Here is a 21,718-nt window from a genome sequence, read left to right as displayed (position 1 = left end):
TATAAAGACTTTCTAGGAAAATTGTTTTGAACTTGATAGGTTCAGTAGTTTTTGAGAAAAATACGGAAAACTACGGAACCCTACACTGAGCGTGGCCCGACACGCTCTTGGCCGGTTTTACATTATCGTTTTTAAATAAAAAAATCGTATTGTTTCTTACTACAAAAGGTCCTTTCTCATTGATAGATGTCGAAAAGTGAAAAGTAAAACCTTTGTTGAAAAATTTAGGTTTTTAGAAAAAAAAACGTTTAAACTCTTTTTAAGTGCCAGTTTGAAAAAATATATTCAAAAATATAAAATACATAGTTATTTGTTATACAAGAGTGCAAAGTTGTATTTTAACGGCGAGTGTGGAATTGAAAAACGAGCAAGCGAAAGTATTCTATAGTTGAACCACGATACACAACAACATTTTCCCTCACTATAGCGAAGAAAGTACAACGCAAAAAACGCGTTTATCACTGCTTCCAGGAGTTCCACAGGTGGTAAAACATCGTCATCACTAGATTCACTATATGACTATATTCAAGGTCAAATTACTTTATCCACTAGTGGGTTTTTACCTGCTGGTATTGAAGGACAAAACGCGTGTTTCCGACCTAGCGAGGGGAAAAATGCAAAAATGTTGTGTGTTTTGGTTTGGTTTGGTCGGGGGGGTGATGTGGTTAATAAATAATTATATTTGTTTTTTTTTTTTTTTTTTTTTTTTTTTTTTTTTTCTCTTTATTTTGGCACAAACAGTCATTACAGAAGAGTTACATTGAGTTGTATTACGTATGAAAATAGACAAAACAGTGCCGAAATCGTTGTTTGTACAATAATAATGTTTTAAAATGCTCTTGCGCTTCGCGCGACGCAAGTGCGGCGTCGCGTCGAGGTCTAGGCCCACTCCGCCGCAGATCGGCGACCGAGCGCGCATTCGTGTGCGTTCGGAAATCCTAGCCAGTCGGCAATCGTCGCGTCTCATACTTCCATATCGATAAGGTTTGATTTCGCATGCATCGCATCGGTCGTGCATGTGGCAAATGTCGGAAGGATTTCAAAGGCAAAAATCAAAGATGGCGGCTTCAATGTATGGGATATCGGTCCTACATCCGATATCGGATCGGATAATGTGAAAACGCACTAACGGTTAATGCTTAGGCCGTTTTCACATTATCCGATCCGATATCGGGTGTCAGATCGACATCCTACATCCGATAAACGCTTCCGATAGTGTCGGATGTACAGTCAACCAATTGGAACCCTAGGCCACTCTACAACCATGTCAAAATGACAAGCAGTAAGAGGTTTCTTACAATCTGATTTATAACGTTACTATGACATAGTTCTACAGTGGCCTAGGGTTCCAATTGGTTGACTGTAGGTCCGATAAAAAGCATTGTTCCAAATCAATGAAGTATGATTTTGTATCAAAAAGTATTTAAAAAATGTTTTATATTTAATAATTATAAGCACTATATTCCAAATATTATATTGTAAAATTAAAATAACGGCATAAAAAATACTCAAGAGTGTCAGGCAAAATAAATAATTTTACATTCAATTGTATCTACTAAAAGATGATAAAACTAGTATCCACAATTCGGACCGATGCATTACAAACTTTTTTTTTCAATGGAAATTGTTCAACTAATTTGAATTTCGATCATTGGCAGCTGTTTAATAGAAATAGACGACATTTTTGTCACGCACACTACTACAAACGTATACCTACATTATTTAACAAACAAATATTATCGGCTGACAGCTGAATATTCTACGAACACGCGAGCGGGAGCGAGGCTGCGCGATTTTGGTGACGCAATCATAGACTAAAAAGTTAACCGCGCAGATGTGCCATTTTCATTGTTCCTACTAATGTGTTTCACCTCTAATAGATTTGCGAAATATATTTATTTCAATTTGGAAAATTATTAGGTAACTACTTACTACTTTATGAATTATGTTACTATAATATAAAAAAAAAAGTTAATTTGTTTATTGATTGTTAACAGTTATTGAGTAAAATTGTATTTTTAGCACGCTCACTTTTTGCTGTTTTCTTTGGCCTGGTCATGAAAAAAGAGAACAATGGATACCTACGCTTTGTCCAAAAAAACTGACCGCACTATATATATATTATTATATATAAGTATATATTTGTATTTTAAAGAAGAAGATAAATCTTCAAGAAAAGAGCGTACATCCATCTTAAAGGCCGGCAACGCACCTCCAACACCCCTGGTGTTTCGGGTGTCCATGGGCGGCAGTGATCGCTTACTTTGTATTTTTTAAGTTGTAAATAAATAAATAAATAATGTTGACAGGCGGAATATAATAATGTGTCACATCTGATGGTGGACTTACTACTCTACGCGTAAATTACCGCTTCGCGCACTCCGCGCATTTGTCAGCTTGTGCAGAGTTTCCGTCTGGCAACGTCGCCTATAGTACGTAGTACATATATCTCAATGAACGGAACGCACACAATCGCACCGTTTCGTTGGCAGTATACTGTAGATAGTGACAGCTCCATCTAGTGACAATATGCAATAAAATTTAGGTAGCTCGATACTGTCGCGCGCAGGTTGTTCACGTTGTTGCGTCATAGTCAGTAGCAATATATTACGTGATATTATTTCTTTGAAAATTTCTAAAATAATGCATTAAATTTGTGTTGTCATCGATGTTTGTATTTAATTTATAATGTACTTAATTTATGACGCTTCAAATACCTTTAAATCTATTTGATAAAAAAATAATAATCGTCAATCGTGACAGTTAGCGCCATTTATGATTTCTATTTGGAAATAATTTTGCACTGTTCCGGATGAGACCCCATGCCGCGGGCAAAAGCTAGTAGAACATAAAAGAAAAAAAGTAAATAAAAATGCAAAAAGATTGCGTGAGCCGAGATTCGAACTCACGACACTCATGGCGCAAACGATTCCACCTAGAAGTCAAACCCGCTAGACCATTTGCACATTGTGAAAGACGGCGAATCTTGTGATTCTAATCACCAAAATGCTAGTGCCGAAGTTTCGCGCGATGGATACGCGATGACCTTGAGCCATCGCCGTCGCATCGCGTCGCATCGCGTCGCGTCGCGTCGCGTCGCCCGTCGCTCACGCAAGACGGAGCGTTAGACCGACCTCTTACGAGTGAGCTACGCGGAGCCGATGCGCGGTAGGCGAAATTAACGACCATATTTTACGTTTACTAACGCGAAAGAAAAATGCATGAAAACTCGAAAATTCGGGATCTAAGGCTAAGCTAGATCGATTTTTTACCCCCGAAAACCCCCACATAACAAATTTCAGCCAAATCATTAGAGCGGTTTCCGAGATCTTCGGTATATATATTTATATATAAATAATATAAATATACAAGAATTGCTCGTTTATTATATAAGATAGTTCTTCTAGAAAGTTGTATTATTTTACAAAATGTTTAAGGAAGGTTTGCCTGTGTGGTGACGGGTTAAGAATTTCACCACCCCCTTTCTTCCCGTGGGTGTCGTAGAAGGCGACTATGGGATATGGGTTAAATTGTGGTGTGGGCGAGAGGCTGGCAACCTGTCACTGCAATGCCACAGTTTCGTTTTCTTTTAACCCCTTATTTGCCAAGAGTGGCCCTGAAGCTTTAGTAGTTTCATGTGCTCTGCCTACCCCTTTATGGGATACAGGCGTGATTGTATGTATGTATGTATGTATGTTTAAGGAACTACGAGGGTCTAGCCAAAAGAAGTTAGATACTCCATGGTCATTTGATCGATACTGGCCAGTTATATACCATTACCATTGTAAAGGTAGGTTATTTGCTTATAAATTTAAAAATGGAACACTTGGAAATTCGTACGATTCTTTTTTTAACTATTTTTTTTATAAATAATTTTGGCGGGAATTTTCCGCAACAATGGAGCTTACTCGACGTGATTTTCGTGTTATGATATATTATGACTTTAAAAAAGGTTTATTAAACCTCAAGAGTGTTTTGAACTTTTAGTCTCGACTTTTGGAGAGTCTACGTGTTCACGTGCAACTGTTTTTAATTAGTTTGCTGAATTTAAAAGAGGACGGGAGAGCTTTGAAGATGACGCGAAGACCGGACGGCCGCCAACCGCAGTGACTGAAGGAAATGTACAGGCTGTGGAAAATAAAATTCGTGCGAACCGACGAATTACATATGTAGAGCTCGAGCGTGAACTGGGCTTTGGATCAGCAGCATTGCAAACTATAATTCATAGTAAACTGTCTCTTCATAAGCGTTGTTCAAGATGGGTGCCGCACAAGCTCACCGATTTACAGAAAGACCGTCGCGTGGATTGGTGCAAATTTATGATAGATAAATTCGACGCAGGCAAGAAAAAAAACGTATATGATATACTTACAGGTGACGAAACATGGCTATATAACTACGATACCGAAACAAAGCGACAGTACACAGTATGGTGTTTTGAAGATGAGCCGACGCCAACAAAACGTCGCCGAACCCGAAGCACACAAAAACAAATGGTTGCCTCATTTTTCTGCAAGACGGGACATATTGCTATAATAGTGCTAGAAGATCAAAAGGCAGTTAATTTAGAATGGTATGTGACAGTTTGTGCCCCAAGAGTACTGTCAGCTTGGTATGACAAGCGGCCGAAGTCAGGAACCCGGCACCTGCTCTGGCACCACGACAACGCTGCCCCGCACACTTCCGCTAGAACACGACTATTTCAGCTCAAAAAACGTAACTATTCTGCCCCACCTCCCCATATTCCCCTGACCTAGCCCCCTGTGATTTTTACCTTTTTCCTAAAATTAAAGAAAAATTAAAAGGAAAGCGATTTGAGAACAAAGAAGATGCCCTGGCTGCGTATAATTACGAAATTTCTGAGGTGTCTAAAGAAGAGTGGTCATCGGTATTTTCTAAGTGGTTTAGACGGATGGAAAAGTGTATACGTGTTTACGGTGAATACTTCGAAAAAATAGATAGCTGTAATAAAGAATAAAGTATGTAAATTTTGAGTATCTAATTTCTTTTGGCATAACCCTCGTACGCATGTGGTATATTTGCAGTGAACAAGTTTTTTTTAACAAACGAGCAGACGAGCCGCCTGATGGGAAGCAGTCATCGCCGCCCATGGACATAAGCAACAACAAGGGTGCCCACCTTTGAGAACCCTAAATACCTGTTTCTTGAAGAACCCCATGTCATATCATCATCATCATCATGTCAGCCCTTTATCGCCCACTGCTGAGCATAGGGCTCTCTTCTAGTACGCCATGTCTCCCGGTCCTGAGCTAGTCTCATCAAGTTGTGACCCGCAACTTTGCGGATGTCGTCCACCCAACGAGCTAACGAATGCCAAGCGATTCTTACATCTGTAAGCGGCCACCATTTAGTCCACCTACCATCACTCTACATGGGTCATAGCGCAAGGGGAACACCTCAGAAGATAGATCAGTCCACAACTTGCATGTTCTGGGCAAAAACGAGCGAGAGGCCCGTTTGTTCTTGGTTTGGCACGTGTCCAGAAAGTTTGGCGAAAGACGTCGTTTCTGTCAAATATAGAGTAAATACCCAACAAATAACTACAATAACTGGCCCCCTCTCAACCTCTGGACACCTTACACCGAAAACGAACTACATGTATGTATCCATACTAATATTATAAATGGGAAAGTGTGTGTGTCTGTTTGTTTGTCCGTCTTTCACGGCAAAACAGAGCGACGAATTGACGTGATTTTTAAGTGGAGATAGTTGAAGGGATGGAGTGACATAGGCTACTTTTTGTCTCTTCAAACGCTAGCGAAGCCGCGGGCAAAAGCTAGTGTATATTATAAGCATACATAAGGGAATCTGATAGCGGGAAGCGACTTTGTTTTATACAAAGTCATGATACTTAGTGATTTTATAATATACTTTGGTGATTTATAGGTAGATTGTAAATACCTAACCGGTATTTATAACGAACATTGTATTTTGTGACGCATCACGCAAGAACAAATAAGTGACGAGCTGTTGCATGATTTTTTATTCAAATCCGAGATATTTTTAACCGCCTTCCAAATCTCAAGGGAAGGGGTTCTCAATTCGTCTATATTTTTTTTATTTTTTTTAATGTTTGTTCCTCGATATCTCCGTCGTTACTAGACCGATTTTGAAATTTTTTTTTTTGATTGAATGTATATGCATACAGATTGGTCCCATTTTTCTCAGAACCCAGTTTTGATGATGGAATCCTGGAGAAATCGAGGGAACTCCTCAAATCTGAAAGGCATACATATGGTGATTTTTGTGTTTTTAAAGGAACAGCATGCATTTACGTACGGAACAGTGACATTTGGTGCAGTGGAACTCCTGATGATGGTCAGAATGGAACTCCTCAAATCTGAACGGCACACTTATAGTGACTTTGGTATTTTTATAAGAACAGCATGCACTTACGTCCAGAACAGTGACATTTGGTGCAGTGGAACTGCTGATGATGGTCAGAACGGAACTCCTCAAATCTGAACGGCACACTTACGAGTATAGTGACTTTGGTACTTTTATAAGAACAGCATGCATGCACTTACGTCCAGAACAGTGACATTTGGTGCAGTAGAACTGCTGATGAAGAGTGAGCCGCCCCTGGTTAGAGTTCCGTTCTGATAATCATTCTCATCTGTAAGTACTTCAGAAACATCCAAATTTCAAAATTGGTTCAGAAATGACGGAGATATCGAATAACAACCATGAAAAAATATACAGACGAATTGATAACATAATCCAACATTTGAAAGTATTTATCACCAGAACCCCAAAGGAAGGCGGTTTTTTTTTCTTAAAAATTATTTACAATGTGATGCTGATGAGATGACTGTGTGATATGTGTTAATTTGTTTATGTGGTTGATATAAAGGTTATTGCGATCCAAAATGAAGTGTAACTACCCGGTTTGTGTTGGAACAGTTGTCAAACATTTAACACGTTTACGGACACAGCGTCATTCTCGAAACCGCGTGATATGGCACAGGGAGGAGTTGTAGCCTAAACTGACGAAAAAAGAGCTCATGTAAGCGGTAGGCGATCACTGCCGCCCATGGACAATCGAAACACTAGAAGTGTTGGAGGTGCGTTGCCGGCCTTGAAGATGGGTGTACGCTCTTTTCTTGACTCTTTATTTTTCTATCAGCACTTACTCAAAATCATCTACAGACTGGTCGCCGGCATACTGTTGTACCAACTCGGCCATCGAGTTCCCCCTCCCATCGAAGATGACGACTCTCGTGTCCAATCCCAGCTCTGCCACGGCTCGTCTGTAGTCCTCGTATGAAGACTGCTGGCAGAACGCGATCTTTGGCTCCAGCTGCTTGAACAGCTGTTTGATTTCATCTGAAATGTTATGTTAAATCATTTACCTAAATGATAAATTTACAAATATTTAGAAACTATAAGACGGCTAGCGGGCGTGAGGCGTAACGTGAGGCTTTATCACGCGACTTTTGTACTAGTAGGTAGTAGGGACAAAATAGGTATACCTACCTATTAATAGGCAACCGAAAAGATTACGTAAGTTCTTATCATGGATTAAAGTAGTACACTGATAAAGAATTCAGTAAATCCATATGAAATATCGGTCTAAATAAATATTTACATAACTACACAAAATGATCTATTTACAAGGAAAACTACAACGATTGGGTAACACGTTAGATGGTTGATCGGAAGGAATGTGTATACACCTACATATGTATAGCACAATATAGTTGTATAGCACAATATGGTTCCTTAAGCTATGCTATAACTACTTAAGCTTTAAAAATTGATAAATATTAATATAATTGAAAATAATTAGGTATTATAGCGAACTCTAACGGACTTAACTGGCGCCCTAAAATAATCTTCGCTTTAAAGAATTCCCAAAACAATTACGATGCCATATCTAAGTAGGTATATTAGGATTGTTAGTAGGTACCTAGGCGTAAAACAGCGCCGCGCCGGTGGCCTAGCGGTAAGAGCGTGCAACTTTCAAGAAGTCGCCGCTAGTACCGAATCAGTCCAAAATCTTACCAAATTTGAAAAACGAGTCAACACCACCGATGAGATACCTTTTCATGAGGGCCGACTGATGGTTTAAGTCCCAGGGTAGGGTTGTAAAAAAACGGTTTTTTTTCTGGCTTGAAAAAAAAACATGAAAAAAAACCGTGAAAAAAAAACAGTTTTTTTTCTGGAGTATGTTTTTTTTCTAAAGTACGAAATCTCAAAATTTGCAAAGTAGTTAATACTTTTATACGGTTTTTTAGACTTAATGTTAACTATTAAACGAATTTAATCAAATAACTTTAATTTCTGGTCTTATAAAAGTAACATTTACGAAATCTGTAGTTTGTAGTTATCACTATTTACTGTTGGCAACACCACCGCCTCTCCACGCTACACGCCGCATCGGGAATTCCCCAATAAACGTTTGTATACTGAATTAAAATGTACGTTATTGTTATTGAAACACGTTACAACTCACGAAAAACCGTTATTGTCGTATTATTTGATCATCTGAAAAAAAAACCATATTTAGAAAAAAAACCATGGTGCTCGGTTTTTTTTCATAATTCTGAAAAAAAAACATTTGGTTTTTTTTCTATTTACAACCCTATCCCAGGGTCGTTATTCACAAACGCTTCTGTTCGACCAAACAGCTCCTAAGAACTTTGCAACTTCCAGAAAGTCCACCCAACGAGCTAACGAATGCCAAGCGCTTCTTACATCTGTAAGCGACCACCATTTAGTCCACCTACCATCACTCTACATGGGTCATAGCGCAAGGGGAACACCTCAGAAGATAGATCAGTCCACAACTTGCATGTTCTGCAAGATACGAACATAACAAACACACACCCGATCAACATGGCACGACAACAATTATGGTAAATTGCAGTAATGTTGCCAATCATTAGGTACATATTTATTTATTTTATTAAATAAATAATAAATAAATATTATGGGACTTCTTTCACAAATTATTAAGTTCAGTTTTCAAAAGTATTTATTTCTGATACTTCAACTAAACTTAATCGTTGGACTAATTCCCTTTGGGTTGGAACGTCATCAGATGACAGCTGCTTTCGTAAAACAAGTATCTACCTACCTACGCCAAATTTTAACTATACAACTCCCGTGAGACTGAAACATATTTATAAATCGTTATAACGCTCGAAATGTTTCGATCCATTTCCGAGGATCTACGCCACATCTTGGGATTAGTAAATTAGTTGTCACAATGGACCCCAGGCTCCCTTGAGCCGTGGCAAATGCCGGGATAACGCAAGGAGGATGATGATTTAAGGTTAAATATACCTAGTCTAAAAGGGATATAAATATTAGGATAGTAACTCAACTACTTATACTTACTTAAGTACTTAATAGTCCTTTCCATGGAGAAGCTTCTAAAAAGGACTATACAATGGGTTATAAATAGATACTTCGATCTCGCAACAATTGATACTATTGGTCTATAAATAGATCGATGGATCCGTCCCTGTTGCTTTGAAAGTTTTGTCGCTCAATCATTTGTGACTTTCTAGCGCCGAAAGCTCTTTATTTTTGAATTGTAATAAGGACCATTTTATCTCAAACTCCAACAAAAATTCTATTAATGTTGATCCTTATTGCACTTCGAGCAAATGGAACCATCTGCGCTGGAAAGTCTCCTTTGTTGACTGTGATAAATCATTTCTTTTTGTGTCGTGATTGCGCCTGATTGTATGATTCCGGTGACTTTGAGAGGTTTGAAATTATGAATGTGAACGATAGTTTCAATACTTAAAAATCGGTTTCAGAGTAGGTAACTAAGGCCCACTTGCACCAACCACTTAACTCAGGGTTAGTGGGCTGTCATTTGTCAAATTCCATATAAAATGGTGGGTTAACCCTCCACTTTCGTTGGTGCAAGTGGCCCTAAGTAGTATTTCATTCGAGCGTAGGTTTGTATGAACAAATCAGGGAAAACCCTCGTCAAAACCAAGTGTACCTACCTAGGCAATGTCACGCGCGTGTAAACTCGCAACTAACCTAACCACAAAATTAAAACTTTGAGAAAACCACTGACATAGTGGACCGATTTCCATTCATGAACACTCCCGACTACTTAATTCAGCTTTCAAACAAAAAAAAACTAAATCTAAATCGGTTCATCCGTTCGGGAGATACGATGCCACAGACAGACACACACACAGACAGACAGACAGTTGGGGGTTAAAAATACGCTAGCCTTAAGGTTACTCTACCCTTAGATGTGGGGGGAACACCTAGAACCTCGGACACGGCGATCAAATATGTATAATGAAAGAGGCGCGTTCCTAGCACACAGTCTAAGCTCGTGTAGGTGAACGCGTACTATGCTTGTACGAGTGAAATATGACAGGTCGACTGTTCGCGTTTTTGACAGGCGATAACTGTGAGGTAACCGAGAGGGGGTGGGCGGCGCTTTCAGCGGGGAGCGGGAGTGGCCATACTGTACGATTTGCCTGTACTCCTTATTATACTCTGCCTATACTGAAGAACCCTACCTACTCACGTGATTTGGATTTTCATAAAAAGCGCTCTAAATTCAGGAATAAGCATTTCATCTCAGGCCTTATTTATAAAAAGAAAATTTAAACGAATAACGCCGTGGCTTGCGTGAGCGACGGTCGCGCGATGGTCGCGCGACGGCGATGCGACGCGTACGAAATCAAACCTTATCGATATGGAAGCATGTAGGTAAGAATTTTAATAGAATAAACGTCAGTGTTTAGTAAAACGTCCCAAGCGAGATTTACTTGTATCTTTATAACTAATTATGACTAAACTGACAAAGCGGCTTTAAAGCAATCGACAAAGTGGGACGTGTCCCGTACACAAACACACTCACAAATCTACTCGTAGCTACAACTTTCCAATAGTATTACCCTTCGTAATTTATTTAGGGTCGTAATGTACCCTATAGGGGTGCGCGTTGATATCGTGTATCATAATCAAGTTTTGTAATGTAACAAAAAGAGATGGCAATACAGCCGAAGTGTTGTGAACTAAATCATCGATTAAAATATGTAAAATTCTAAAGTTCACATAAATGTTTATCGTATTATGCACCATTATCAGGTCACACAGGACTCGGGTACAACAGCGTTCGTTGAAAAATATTCGTAGCTATGCTTTGAGACCAACCGCGGCGTTTTGCACAAGATTACTCTGTTTGTGCAAGGCCATTGAACTCGCTCTCGATAACCGAGACGCATCACTACCAAGGTCGAATGAGTCAGTTCGTTCCGTTCACTCGTTCAGCCGGTCTTCCATTCACTCAGCGAGATGGGCAATGGGCATGCGTGCCGTGGCGCGGTTATTCATTCGCGATTCGTCCGGTACGGCGTCAGCTAGGTTATTTTTTACGAAACAAATAACTACAAATTAAAAATGGAATTCGTCGGCAAGAAATACAAGATGACGTCGTCGGAGAACTTCGACGAATTCATGAAGGCTTTGGGTGAGTTTTTTTCTTGTATTTCTTGAAATTTGTTTTAGAAATCGATTGCCGGCCGGCTTCGCGATATCCTAGCCGGTCGTCGGCGCTGCGTTACCACATACCTAACTGTTTTGCAACTCGCTGTTATTTAACCGGTCGATTGAGTTTTAAGATGATTTTTAATGCAATTTCTTGAAGAGAACGTGCGTGAATAATGCCAAAATAGACATACATTAATTAATAATATGGGCGGGGCAGGTCAATTACTATTAAAACCTTTTTTTTAACTTCATTAATTTGCAATGGAAATACTGTACACATGGAATATTTAAGAGACGTGAAATAAGTATTCACGTAATATCTACAGGTGTTACTGGGCATTTTCAGAATTTGGGACACCCCAATTAGCGAAAGTTGTTAACAAAAATTAACTCGCTGTCAGTTTTGTGACGACAGTTAAGCATCAAATATGTCTAAAAATTAACTTTTTTCACATTCTGAATGTAGATTATCGCTTAAAGTTTATGTTATTAACACAAAAACAATATTTTTATAGAAATTTCACGCTTAATTATCGTCACAAAACTGACAGTAAGTTAATTTTTGTTAACAACTTTCGCTAATTGGGGGGTCCCAAATTCTGAAAATGCCCCACTGAAAACATGTTTTATTGAACTGTTTTGGTAGTTTTCTAAAAGGAAAACAATAGATTAACATGCAATAGCAAGAGGAATTTATTTAAATACATTGATGAAGAGACAAGTTTCAATCGTAGTCACTTATATATATATATATTAAACCTATTCTTAATTTAAAATAATAGTGTTGGTAATTAATATTTATAGTCCTCGTCGTTATTTAGATATTTTTGTAAATTTAATATGAACAAATACTTAGTAACTATATACAGCCGCTTAATGATAATCTAGTTTCGATAGATATCTACCCTACATTTACACAATTAAAATAATATTTCTACGTATGGGCAGCAATTTAGCTGCCACAGTTATCATTAGTAATTCAGTGTCACCGCATAAGCTTCAATCTACCGCCATTATGAAGTGGATAACGATCTCCCGTGCCGGGTAAAACGACTAGTTGACCAATTAGTCATTTATACCTACCCTTATCACAAATTTGTCACGAAACTGATATACCTATCGTATGTGCTTACTTTCTACTTATATGCATCTCCCTCGAAGGTAAGCAAAAATCGAAGATGGCGCCTTCGGTCCTACATCCGGTATCGGATCGGATGATGTGAAAACGCACTTAGCGAATAGGTTGGTAAAACTGTATAAACTTTGTCGCTTTGACTTTCGTAGAAAAGAAGACACACCTACCTAAATATTGAACTTAACAATTTTGTCACGTGTACACATATACATACCTAGTTAACTACTTGGACATGAAAATGTACAAGGATATTAAATGTCTTAAGGAAGATAAAGTCAAATTGATTTTACTATAAAAAGTACGTTATAAAACATAATACGAAGAACTATACCTATACCTACTTCAATGCACCTATTTACAGGCCATAGAATCGCCAAAAACATCTAACAATCGATAAATCTGGCAATTGAAACCTAATCATTAGAACAGTTAGTGAAAATTATCAAGGCCAGACTCATAAATGGCTACATGACTGTGTGCAATTAGGAACAACATATCGTCACTACTTTTAAAAAAACTTGTATCTTCGTCTGTCAATGAAAAGAAAATTGTAGTAAGTATGTATGGAATGCATATAGACTTACTGCGTTTTAACTTTGAAGAGAAGCATGAGATACGAGAGTTTTTAAAAGTAGTGACGATATAATGCGCATGTTAAGCCTGGGAACAGTAGGTAGACTAGTTAAGTATATGAACTGTAACGAGCTCATATAACCCGGCAACTTTCAAATCAAGAGTGAACAGATATCTCCTGGGCAAGTTCACTCCATCGTAGGCCACGTCTTTGCCTTTGGCTAGTCTGTGACCAAAAGTAAGCCCATTTATAAAAAAAAAGAAAAAAGAAGCAATAAGTAATTTAAAATACTGTAAAATCAAGCAATTATCGACATTATTTTTGTCATATCTTGAAACATTATCATCAAAACGTTGTCAATTTTAAATCCAATTTACTTTCTTGAATGAGATCTATCAACTCTGATTGATACGGATGGACATAATATAAAATGCTAATTTATACCAATTGACGTTGGGGGAACGACTAGGTACTCATAGAAATTTGAAATGTAAGATGACTTAGGGGAAGCGAGACAGCCTTGTGTACAGCCACGTCTATAAATATCTATACGTATTACGTATCGAAACTTATCATTGGGAAAGAAGGTTCAAAATTGAATACAGGTGTGCACACATTTATGTTGCTGTCCGTACCATCAGTACCTACACGAGGAAATTGAGGAGTAATTTTAACAGAGTAGTTCTTTTCTTAAATCATAAAAATGGTGTGAGTTTTCCGTAAAAGATAGACAAATGCCATGGTAGATTTTTTTAAAATCTATATGTGAGGTACAGTTTCCACTATACATTGTTTTGTGATACCTGAATCGGTATTATGGGCAGCGTATTACAAGCTCTCAAGCAGCGCCATTTTTACCGAGTGATGATAGTGAAGGCAAAGGGATAAGATTGAATGTATTGTTCATAAGGGGTAAGTTAAAATATTACGTGTGTATCGCGAAGCATTACGTGCGCTTTATCTGACCTCTAATGATAAATCTTCCAATCTTACCTAGAGATGGGTAGGGGTGAGTAAATACTGAGTATTTACCCGTAATTTACTCAAAGCACCGAGTAAATACTCGTATTTACTCATTTGGGTGAGTAGAAACTGTTACCTAAAAATAATTTAAAAAATGAGATTTATTTACTCAGTTGTATTTATTTTAAGTGTGTGGACATGTTTAAATACTATTTATATTATCAGAAGCTTATGGGACTCTTAGTTTGTTGAAAAAGAGGTAATCATTGTGAGAAAAAAATAGTGATAATGTTTAGTTAGCAGTTCTGTTTTAAAAAAGCAGGTATTTACAGTAAAAGTATGAGACTTAAATTAAATCGATGTTCTAGATAACGACATGACGTTCGGAAGTGATTGTTAATGTGGCACTTACGACCTTTTATTAAGGGTTTTCTAAAGAAAACTCAAAAATGGCTCAGCTGATGACGTTCAAATACTAGTTTTGTGTTTTGTATTCTATGGGCAATAATTTGACGTTTCCTGGATATTTTTCCAATAACGAATTCGAAAGTTATAAAGGTTTATATATTATTTCGGCCTTAATTATCGTTTTATTCCAAAACTATTCATATTATTAAAAAACTTTTTTAGAAACATTCAATTAATTTTTAAAGATCTATCAGATGATGTATAACATACTGGTAATTTTTGAATTTTATTTTTGAGAAAAATAGTTAAATGTATGGAGAGCACGTCTTTAAAATAAAATTCATATAAATTTGATTACTTAACTTGGAAGTCGATAACAAAATACACCAATATTTCTAATTTGTATTTCCATTTCAGCACGCTAAATAGTTTATACCCACCAATTTGAGTAAAAACGAGTAAATACGGGTATTTTGAGTAAATACTGAGTATTTACTCGATATTTACTCATGAGTATTTACTCACTACCCATCTCTAATCTTACCCCACATAGCGTTAGTATTGTTGGTAGCAAATATAGTAGGTGTATTGTATGTTAGTACCCAACCCACTAACAACACTTCTATGTAAAGTGTACAATCGGCAACACTGTTAGCTGTACATTTCTACCGGTGGTTAGTTAAGAGTGTTGCTGTTAGTATGTACCTAGTACAGCGCTGTATTAAGTACAAAGATAGTATACGTACGTACGTATAATCTAAAGGGCAAAGTTCTAGCAGCTATTGTCACATAGTTTAAAAAAATATCGTAAAGTGATGTTCAACCGATACGTGACTTTGGCACAAATCCGAGTCCAGAAGGCGATGCAAAGTCCAAGCGTTGCATCACGGACATAGACAATTATAGCATGACTCGCTGATGTCCGCAAAAAACTCAAATTGCCACTAAATCTGTTAAATTACAGTCTGTCGAGCCGTTTCCGTCACTAAACAAAAAAGAGGTAAATTTAAAAATGTAGGCGCGAATGTTTATAATATTTATAGACTTATAGAAATTTGAATTTCGCGCCCATTTCTAGTGACACACTTGTATACCTTATGGTTACATGATAAGAGAAATAAAACTAATAAATACGTTACTTTTGGCACCGACTTTGACTGTTTAATTTGTCATTGACCCTGAACTTGAACAAATAAACATGGAAATGGAAACAATGCTGAATTGTAATTTGTAAAGTTTCTTCTGAAAGACGGCGTCTGTCAAGATGCGAAAGTTAATGATACCTACTTGAAATAACTTAAGGGAATGTTTGATGTGAGTTACGCAATTCATGAATAAAGAATGAGAGTTTAAAAAAAACAAATGATCAAATGTTCCAAAGCGTTTTAAAGAAAAGAAACAAATGATCAAATGTTCCAAAGGGTCTATGAGAAATTACACACACGAGGACAAACAACGAAAAATAAACACGATTGTTAACTTCATCGACAAAGCAATCTCACTTATTTCAGCAGTCAAAAGCCGATGTGCTCTATTTCCTACGGCAGAAAAAACGCGCAGTGCGCTCGTGTAGAGATTTTCCGGTCGCACAGACCATTCAATATTACGGATGACCAACGACGTGGACGACATCCACTAAAATTGTGTTAATAGGATACAGAGAAGGCGGATTTTTGTGAAGTCAGGCTCAGAGTTAGCGAAAGCTGGAACAAAGTGGGTTGCTCTTGTGTTGGAAGCCGAGACTTATTTTGGGTCATCGCACCAACCAAGTACTTACTACACCAACTAAGTAAATGCATGCCTATGGACAGTCGACAGATTGGTGGCCGCTTTCGGATGTAAGGAAGCGCCTGGCATCCGTTGGTTTTGGCTCGTTGGGTGGACGACATTAAAAAAACTGTGGGGCACCTCTAGATGAGACTAACCCAGGACCAGTATAAATGGCGTATACGAAGGGAGGCCTGAACTCAGCATTGGGCGATTAACGGCTGAAATGATATTTACTTACTTATGAAGCAGATTCTTTATCGCACTTTTATGGCATAAATTCCATCGATAAACGAATGTTTAAGCACAATATTCATTCATAAGGCATTAGTTACAAAGGTTGTTATTTACGTGGAAACAACAAGTGTTCAGTTCCTTATCGAGACAGTGCACGCTTTATTGAAAAAGAGAAGGTCAAAGTTATTGCGTACTGAATTGCGAGCTCGTTTTGGTCGCGCTTGTAATGTTGGTACATTGCGTGGTTTTCCTAATAATAGTTATTTGTTATATAAGGGTGCAAAAACGCGTTCATCACTGCTTCCAGTAGTCCAAAAAACATCTTCATCACTAGATTAACCCGCTTTTATCAATTTAAAATCAGAAAATTTGCCTATATTCAAGGTCAAATTACTTTATCCACTAGTGCCGCTAGTGGATATAATGCGTTTTTACCCGCTGGTATTAAAGGACAAAGCACGAGTTTCCGAGCTAGTGAGGGGAAAATAATTTTTGACGATGCAATACATTTTTATTTTTAACCCCCGACGCAAAAACGACGGGGTGATATAAGTTTGACGTGTCTGTCTGTCTGTTTGAGTGTTTGTCTGTCTGTGGCATCGTAGCTCCCGAACGGATGAACCGATTTCGATTTAGTTTTTTTTTTGTTTGAAAGCTGAATTAGTCGGGAGTGTTCTTAGCCATGTTTCATGAAAATCGGTCCACTATATGGCGGCCGGGTTTTTTTTTTTTAATTTTAATTTTGTGGTTATTAATTTATTATATGAATCTTGATTGAGACTACACGCGTTCAATGTGAAAAATAGTGCAGTACCTAACCTAATCTTTTCGAGATGCTCAAAAACTGATAGCTTATGAGACTAATAATGAGCATAGATTATAAGATTATCAAAAGTACTAAACCTCGCTAATCTGTTCATCCTTGTTGGAATAGTCTAGACCAGATGCTAACTCGCTGACTTTAGACGCAATTTTTTAAAGGAGTAGATTTTAGAACCCTGGCATTGACACCGTGCTTTATTTGCTATAGCAGTCACTTTCACTTTTACTGTGAAAGGGTTCTACAGTGACCTAGGATTCAGATTGGTTAACTGTAGGTACCCAATACATATTAATAAAGTTATAAATATTCCTTAAAGATAGGTGCTTTATTGTAAAACTAGCTTTTTCCTGCGGCTTCGCTCACGTTAGAAAGAGACAAAAAGTAGCCTATGTCACTCTCCATCCCTTCATCTACCTCTACTAAAAAAATCACGACAATTCGTCGCTCCGTTTTGCCCTTAAAGACGGACAAACAAACAGACACATACACTTTCCCATTTATAATAATAGTGTGGATTTGTAAACAACAAACTTACAAACTGGTTTGGTAATGAACATAGAGAAGGTTTCCACAAAAAATTCCATGTTATTATAGCTTAGTTATAAATATAAATGTGTAGCAATAATATATATTTTTATGACTGTTGATTTATATTAGTTAAACGGCTTTATCAATTTTATTTATTGCGCATTACGAAATCTATCGCTATCAGAAAATCCACAAAGTGGAACTCGCTAAGTGGATAAAAACTGTGGTATGAATCAGGATCATAAAGTTTCGTAATTAGCTATCACGTCCAAAATCGATAGGGACAGTCGCCTTCAAAAATATGGGGGCGGCCATGGCGCTCACAAATATCTGAGCAGTGTGCGTAGCCGAATGCACAAACGCTCACGAAACGCTCACGATAATGTCTCTTTCGTAGCTATCTATCTCTATCCCTCTTGCGTATTGGCGCGACAGACATTTCTGCGGCGTTCCGCATCGCAGACATGCCATTTTGGCTACGGGGCGGGGCCAGACCTCTATTGCCAAGGCATAAAGTGTATGTTAGATATTTTTGAGCAATTCGGAAACTCTAATATGTATGTCTAATTAAATGATAATTGATAATTGACGACCGGTCTGGCTCAGTCGGTAGTGACCCTGCCTGCTGCGCCGCGGTCCTGGGTTCGAATCCCGGTAAGGGCATTTATTTTGTGTGATGAGCACAGATATTTGTTCTTGAGTCATGGATGTTTTCTATGTATATAAGTATGTATTTATCTATTTAAGTATGTATATCTTCGCTTAGCACCCATAGTACAAGCTATGCTTAGTTTGGGGCTAAGTTGATCTGTGTAAGGTGTCCCCCAATATTTATATTATTTATATTATATTATATTAATTTAGGTAAAATGATAAGTCATCTTTGACGTGAAATTTTTTATGGAAAAGTAAGCAAAAATATGTAATAAATATTACCGGAGTCATAAATGGATGGTGATAAGCAATAATGTGTCAACCCACAAAAACTAAAAAAATGAGATTTTAATGCCATGTTATAGCTGGATTTTTAAACTTCTATTTGCAAAAATGACCTTTTCATTTTGAAAATTTTTACTATCCCAAAAGTAAAAAAATAGGTTAACACAAATCCTATATCGTGTGTTGCCTGTTTTGCATTAATGTGTCAAGAACCTTAACTTATTATAGTAATTGGCAGAAGACATATTTAAATTACAATAATGTGTTATGAGGGTTGACTCAACGATTTTTTTACACTTGACTCATTCTTGCAAAACGCAAAAAATGACATAGTTACCCACTATGAGACTTGAATGATTATTGCAAAATGATATTTTATTCGTTGTTTTATGCTACGACCCGTGTTATAAAACATAAGTCATTATTGTTAAATTATATTCGGGTCATAAATTGTTCGTTTTTGGTGTAAGTACCATGACACTATATTGTAAAATATAACTGTTCATATTAATTTATGTTTGAATAAGTTATGACTTAGTCCATTAGTATATTTTTGCACATGAATGGTAAATTCAGTACGAAATTGAACATTTTAAGTCATGAATATACATATTCGTTATTATAATTTGCAAACATTTTTTACAAGTACGTGTTTATATAAAAATCTAATATAAGCTACTATTTTTTTATAATTACTAATTACATTAAGACGTGTTAATGTATGCATAAAAATATTGTTTGATTTTTGAATACTTACTGAATGGTAGTTTATTATTTTGTTCAAGATATTTTATGTTTTGTTCTTGTACAAGTCATGAGTTATTCATAATTTAAATGACTTAGTCTATTTCTTAGCGTAAAAAAATATTTTGTTGTATATGTTAGATAAGTAGTTTGTTTTTTTTAAAGATGATTATTTGGTTTTTGTAACGATTTTTTGTTGAAAAAGCACAGATAATTTAAATATGTGTCTAGAAATGATCATTACTCTAATAGTTAATTTATAGTATTTTATTCAACAGGCGTTTAAAGGAGGTCAAGAAATATGAGTGGCGTACTTTCCACGAGTATTTTGGAGTCAGTTAAACACCATTGCATACAATACTTTTACAACGACCATGCACTTAGTTTTTAATAGTTTTTTAAATAATTCTCGCGAAATTCACACTGTTTCCTGTATTGCAAAGGTTTGCACTGTCAGCTCAGCTGCCCAAAGCCTTCCCGCGCACGCACGCAGTATCGTTAATGCAATGCGTTGCCATGATTACAGAACCAAACAATGCGTTTTCAGTTTTTTCGATACGCACAATCCTGTAAATGACGAATAACAATTCGGGAGTAGAAAAATCATTAAAAGGTTTGATTAATAAATAATGTATTGATTCCTACATGACGACCGGTCTGGTGCAGTCGGTAGTGACCCTGCCTGCTACGCTGCGGTCCCGGGTTCGAATCCCGGTAAGGGCATTTATTTGTGTGATGAGCACAGATATTTGTTCCTGAGTCATGGATGTTTTCTATGTATATAAGTATTTATATATTATATATATCGTTGCCTAAGTACCCACAACACAAGCCTTCTTGAGCTTACCGTGGGTCTCAGTCAATCTGTGTAAGAATGTCCTATAATATTTATTATTATTTTATTATTTATACCTAATAACATAAGTGACCATGACTGATATGTTACTTAACACTTATAAAGTTAAAAATATGCATAGGTAGAGTATTTTACAATAACAATTTATGTGCTTTAACATGTTTATTTAAGACTCATAGATATTTTTAAACAATTAGCAAAAGTGGGTTAAGTATCATAACACAGTCTTGAAAAAGTTTGACGTCGTCGAACAATTCGCAATAAAAGAAAAGGGCATTATTTCGTCAAATTGAAGTTTGTTTTGACATTAAGCTACAATAATCACTACTACTGAACGTATTATAGCTGAAAAACACAACAATTTATATAAAAAACAATTTTTTTTAAGAGAAACACAAAAAAATGAGAAAAAATCTTTAGACGCCATTTTCTCAAAATGGTTGGCGTGTGGGTTGACACATTATTGCTTATCACCATCCAAATAACATTAGGAATTGTTTTCGAATAGCTGATCAATATACGATTTATTTAAGTATGTATTTACGATACTTTGAATTGAATAGTTATCCTAAAGCTATAAAAAAGCCATAAAAATAAAATATACATTATAGGTACAGTCAACCAATTAGAATAGAACCCTGTCGTGTTGACATCGATATAGCTGTCACTTTGACTTAATTGGGCATTTTCAGAATTTGGGACCCCTCAATTAGCGTAAGTTGTCAACAAAAAATAACTCACTGTCAGTTTTGTGACGATAATTAAGCCTGAAATTTCAATAAAAATATTGTTTTTGTGTTAATTACATAAACTTTAAGCGATAATCTACATTCAGAATGTGAAAAACGTAAATTTTTAGACAGATTTTATGCTTAATTGACACAAAACTGACAGCGACTTAATTTTTGTCTCACTTCGAGCTGCTATTATACAAGGTGCTCGCGAGGAACCCATATAACTTGAACCACGCGTTTCTGAGACCAAAAGAAAGAAAAAAATGTTATATGTATTTTAAAATTTTTCGCAAAAAAAAAAATTTTTTTTTTTACTTTTTAGGACGTATTTTCACATAATTTTTTTTTTATCCATAAAGTTGGCAATTAAAATGAGTTCCTTCATTTATTTTTCTAAAAACCAAATTATTTGGAAGTTTTTCTTGTCACATTTTGACATCTATCAATGACTACTGTGAGACTATGCTCCACAATTGCGCATCAGCGCCGTTAAGAAACCTTTTCTGCTGAGTAA

General features: G+C 36.7%; 2 protein-coding genes across 3 annotated transcripts in view; one reads left to right on the top strand and one right to left on the bottom strand.

Annotated features, from left to right (window-relative positions):
* LOC125236273 (neo-calmodulin) overlaps positions 1 to 21,718 on the bottom strand; it is a 53,026-nt gene that overhangs the window by 28,737 nt on the left and 2,571 nt on the right. The window contains exon 2 of one of the 2 annotated variants that reach the window (XM_048142993.1): positions 7,155 to 7,347. In XM_048142993.1, the coding sequence (XP_047998950.1) occupies positions 7,155 to 7,164 (10 nt within the window). In that variant the 5' untranslated portion in view covers positions 7,165 to 7,347. Of the gene's footprint in view, positions 1 to 7,154; positions 7,488 to 21,718 lie in introns of those variants that run through there. The other variant, XM_048142992.1, reaches the window with a different exon arrangement.
* Positions 11,324 to 21,718, top strand: part of LOC125236275 (sodium/calcium exchanger regulatory protein 1) — a 29,292-nt gene continuing 18,897 nt past the window's right edge. Inside the window, exon 1 of the mRNA XM_048142998.1 lies at positions 11,324 to 11,476. Within this exon, the coding sequence (XP_047998955.1) occupies positions 11,407 to 11,476 (70 nt within the window). The 5' untranslated portion in view covers positions 11,324 to 11,406. The remainder of the gene's footprint in view (positions 11,477 to 21,718) is intronic.

Source organism: Leguminivora glycinivorella, chromosome 19, assembly GCF_023078275.1.
Source record: "Leguminivora glycinivorella isolate SPB_JAAS2020 chromosome 19, LegGlyc_1.1, whole genome shotgun sequence".
Taxonomy (NCBI): domain Eukaryota; kingdom Metazoa; phylum Arthropoda; class Insecta; order Lepidoptera; family Tortricidae; genus Leguminivora; species Leguminivora glycinivorella.
Note: the sequence above shows the minus strand (reverse complement) of the source record. Positions and strands in the feature narration are given on the sequence as shown.